At 46.3% G+C, this 3,134-nt stretch overlaps 1 protein-coding gene across 1 annotated transcript; it reads left to right on the forward strand.

Annotated features, from left to right (window-relative positions):
- The first annotated feature begins 642 nt into the window (after nt 1–642).
- LOC138365007 (NF-X1-type zinc finger protein NFXL1-like) lies at nt 643–2,223 on the forward strand. The gene has a single exon (XM_069325103.1). It carries the CDS (start codon nt 643–645, stop codon nt 2,221–2,223), a length of 1,581 nt encoding a protein of 526 aa, XP_069181204.1.
- Nucleotides 2,224–3,134: the final 911 nt, after the last annotated feature.

A 3,134-nucleotide genomic window follows, 5' to 3' on the forward strand; every position in this document is an offset into this window, starting at 1 on the left:
TATGCCTCCGGGTAAGTGTTCATATATGCCTCCAGGTAAGTTTTCATATATGCCTCCGGGTAAGTGTTCATATAAGCCTCCAGGTAAATGTTCCATGTATGCCTCCGGGTAAGTGTTCACATATGCCTCCGGGTAAGTGTTCATATATGCCTCCAGGTAAGTGTCCATATATGCCTCCAGGTAAGTGTTCTTATATGCCTCCAGGTAAGTGTTCATATATGCCTCCAGGTAAGTGTTCATATATGCTTCTAGGTAAGTGTTCATATATGCCTCCAGGTAAGTGTTCATATATGCCTCCAGGTAAGTGTTGTATCAACTCATGTTGTATTATCAACATGTTGAGAGGTGACGGGCTCCATCACTGCATGTCTCCATCCTGATAAGAAGGATTAAAAGAAATACAGGAGTTGAATTTCCAGTTAATAATAGAATACAGCACAGAGTCACTAACGTCATACGTCAAAGGGGAAAAACCTTGGTTGTATTGCTTTTGATCATTTCGTGGTGTAGTGGTCTATGGCGTGTGCTTGGGAGTACACAGTGCATAGGTTCGAATCCCCCCTTATGGCTCGTACGGATTTTCTTGTGGAATAGTATTAGATTGAATTAGGCTCCAGGAAGAGCTTCCAGTCACATGTCTTGATGATTCAAGACGAAAAGTTGGCAGTGAAAGGAACATCAGAACATCTGGCTTTATCCTGTCCACTAGACAACCTTTTACTAGGTTACAAGTGCCCATCAGTAGGTGACAAGTGCCCATCAGTAGGTCACAAGTGCCCATCAGTAGGTCACAAGTACCCATCAGTAGGTGACAAGTGCCCATCAGTAGGTCACAAGTGCCCATCAGTAGGTGACAAGTGCCCATCAGTAGGTCACAAGTGCCCATCAGTAGGTGACAAGTGCCCATCAGTAGGTGACAAGTGCCCATCAGTAGGTCACAAGTACCCATCAGTAGGTGACAAGTGCCCATCAGTAGGTCACAAGTGCCCATCAGTAGGTGACAAGTGCCCATCAGTAGGTGACAAGTGCCCATCAGTAGGTCACAAGTGCCCATCAGTAGGTGACAAGTGCCCATCAGTAGGTCACAAGTGCCCATCAGTAGGTCACAAGTGCCCATCAGTAGGTCACAAGTGCCCATCAGTAGGTCACAAGTGCCCATCAGTAGGTGACAAGTGCCCATCAGTAGGTCACAAGTGCCCATCAGTAGGTGACAAGTGCCCATCAGTAGGTGGCAAGTGCCCATCAGTAGGTCACAAGTGCCCATCAGTAGGTCACAAGTGCCCATCAGTAGGTCACAAGTGCCCATCAGTAGGTCACAAGTGCCCATCAGTAGGTCACAAGTGGCAATCAGTAGGTCACAAGTGCCCATCAGTAGGTCACAAGTGCCCATCAGTAGGTCACAAGTGCCCATCAGTAGGTCACAAGTACCCATCAGTAGGTTACAAGTACCCATCAGTAGGTCACAAGTGCCCATCAGTAGGTCACAAGTGCCCATCAGTAGGTCACAAGTGCCCATCAGTAGGTGACAAGTGCCCATCAGTAGGTCACAAGTGCCCATCAGTAGGTCACAAGTGCCCATCAGTAGGTGACAAGTGCCCATCAGTAGGTCACAAGTGCCCATCAGTAGGTCACAAGTGCCCATCAGTAGGTTACAAGTGCCCATCAGTAGGTGACAAGTGCCCATCAGTAGGTCACAAGTGCCCATCAGTAGGTGACAAGTGCCCATCAGTAGGTCACAAGTGCCCATCAGTAGGTGACAAGTGCCCATCAGTAGGTCACAAGTGCCCATCAGTAGGTCACAAGTGCCCATCAGTAGGTGACAAGTACCCATCAGTAGGACACAAGTGCCCACCAGTAGGTGACAAGTGCCCATCAGTAGGTCACAAGTACCCATCAGTAGGTCTCAAGTGCCCATCAGTAGGTCACAAGTACCCATCAGTAGGTCACAAGTACCCATCAGTAGGTTACAAGTACCCATCAGTAGGTCACAAGTGCCCATCAGTAGGTCACAAGTGCCCATCACTAGGTCACAAGTGCCCATCACTAGGTCACAAGTGCCCATCAGTAGGTCACAAGTGCCCATCAGTAGGTCACAAGTGCCCATCAGTAGGTCACAAGTGCCCATCAGTAGGTCACAAGTGCCCATCAGTAAATGAACAAATCCACAAGGTCTGTGATAAGGATTCGAACCTACGTCTGAGAGGATCCCAGACGCTGCCTTAATCGACTAGGCCACGATATGGTCGTGGCCTAGTCGATTAAGTTCTAGTTAGTCGACTACAAGATTTGCCGGAACAACCGTGGACATCTTCAAGAAAGAACTAGATTGTTTTCTATAAAAAAACAGTTATTGGGTTTGTTTCTAGATCTGAATCTATTTGAGCCGAGTCTTGTGCTTCAGGCTCTGTACTGAAATGAGAAAATATTTCCACCGTCTGTCGGAAAAAGGGAAGCAGACGCGGAATTGTGTATCTCAAGAGGTTGAAACCAAGGCTGGTGCCGTTCCTTGAAAACACACAATGAGATTGTCTCCAAGGATAAGGGCCTTAGGAAGACAATGAAGAGGCATTTGGAACCATTGTAAAATCTTTCAAGGAATTCCCTGCACTAGAAAGCGAGAGCTCGAGGGAGGATGCCGCTTGCTAGACGGAGATTTCGAGCACAGCAGCCGGAGTTAGGGCAACCAAGTGACTCAACAGGAAAGAGAGGTACAACTTTGTTGTTGACGATTCTCAGATGAGATTCGTGGAAAAGACATTTTGTCCAAGGGATGATCATATTGGAATGAGGATGTGTTCCTGGAGCTGAACTTGGTACAGGATGACCGTACAACCGTGCAGGATGAACAACTTTTTGGCTGGGAATTAGAATAAACTTTATAAGTGAATATGTCCATGGTATGTTCAATACCTGGAGCATAATTAACTTGCACAACCGTTGTATGTATACAGAATATGTATCTTTCATAAATAATGTATCTCAGGCTCCAAGAAATAAGAAAAATACAGCTTGCAAACACACAAAATGAACAACTTCAACCAAATTTGAGACGTTTGATTTTGATGTTAGAAAAAGAGACATTTGAATAAGGGACTCATCAGTGTTCACCCTTGAAAGGGCACGAGACGAGACCT

The sequence above is a fragment of the Procambarus clarkii genome, chromosome 15, assembly GCF_040958095.1.
Source record: "Procambarus clarkii isolate CNS0578487 chromosome 15, FALCON_Pclarkii_2.0, whole genome shotgun sequence".
NCBI classification, from domain to species: Eukaryota; Metazoa; Arthropoda; class Malacostraca; order Decapoda; family Cambaridae; genus Procambarus; species Procambarus clarkii.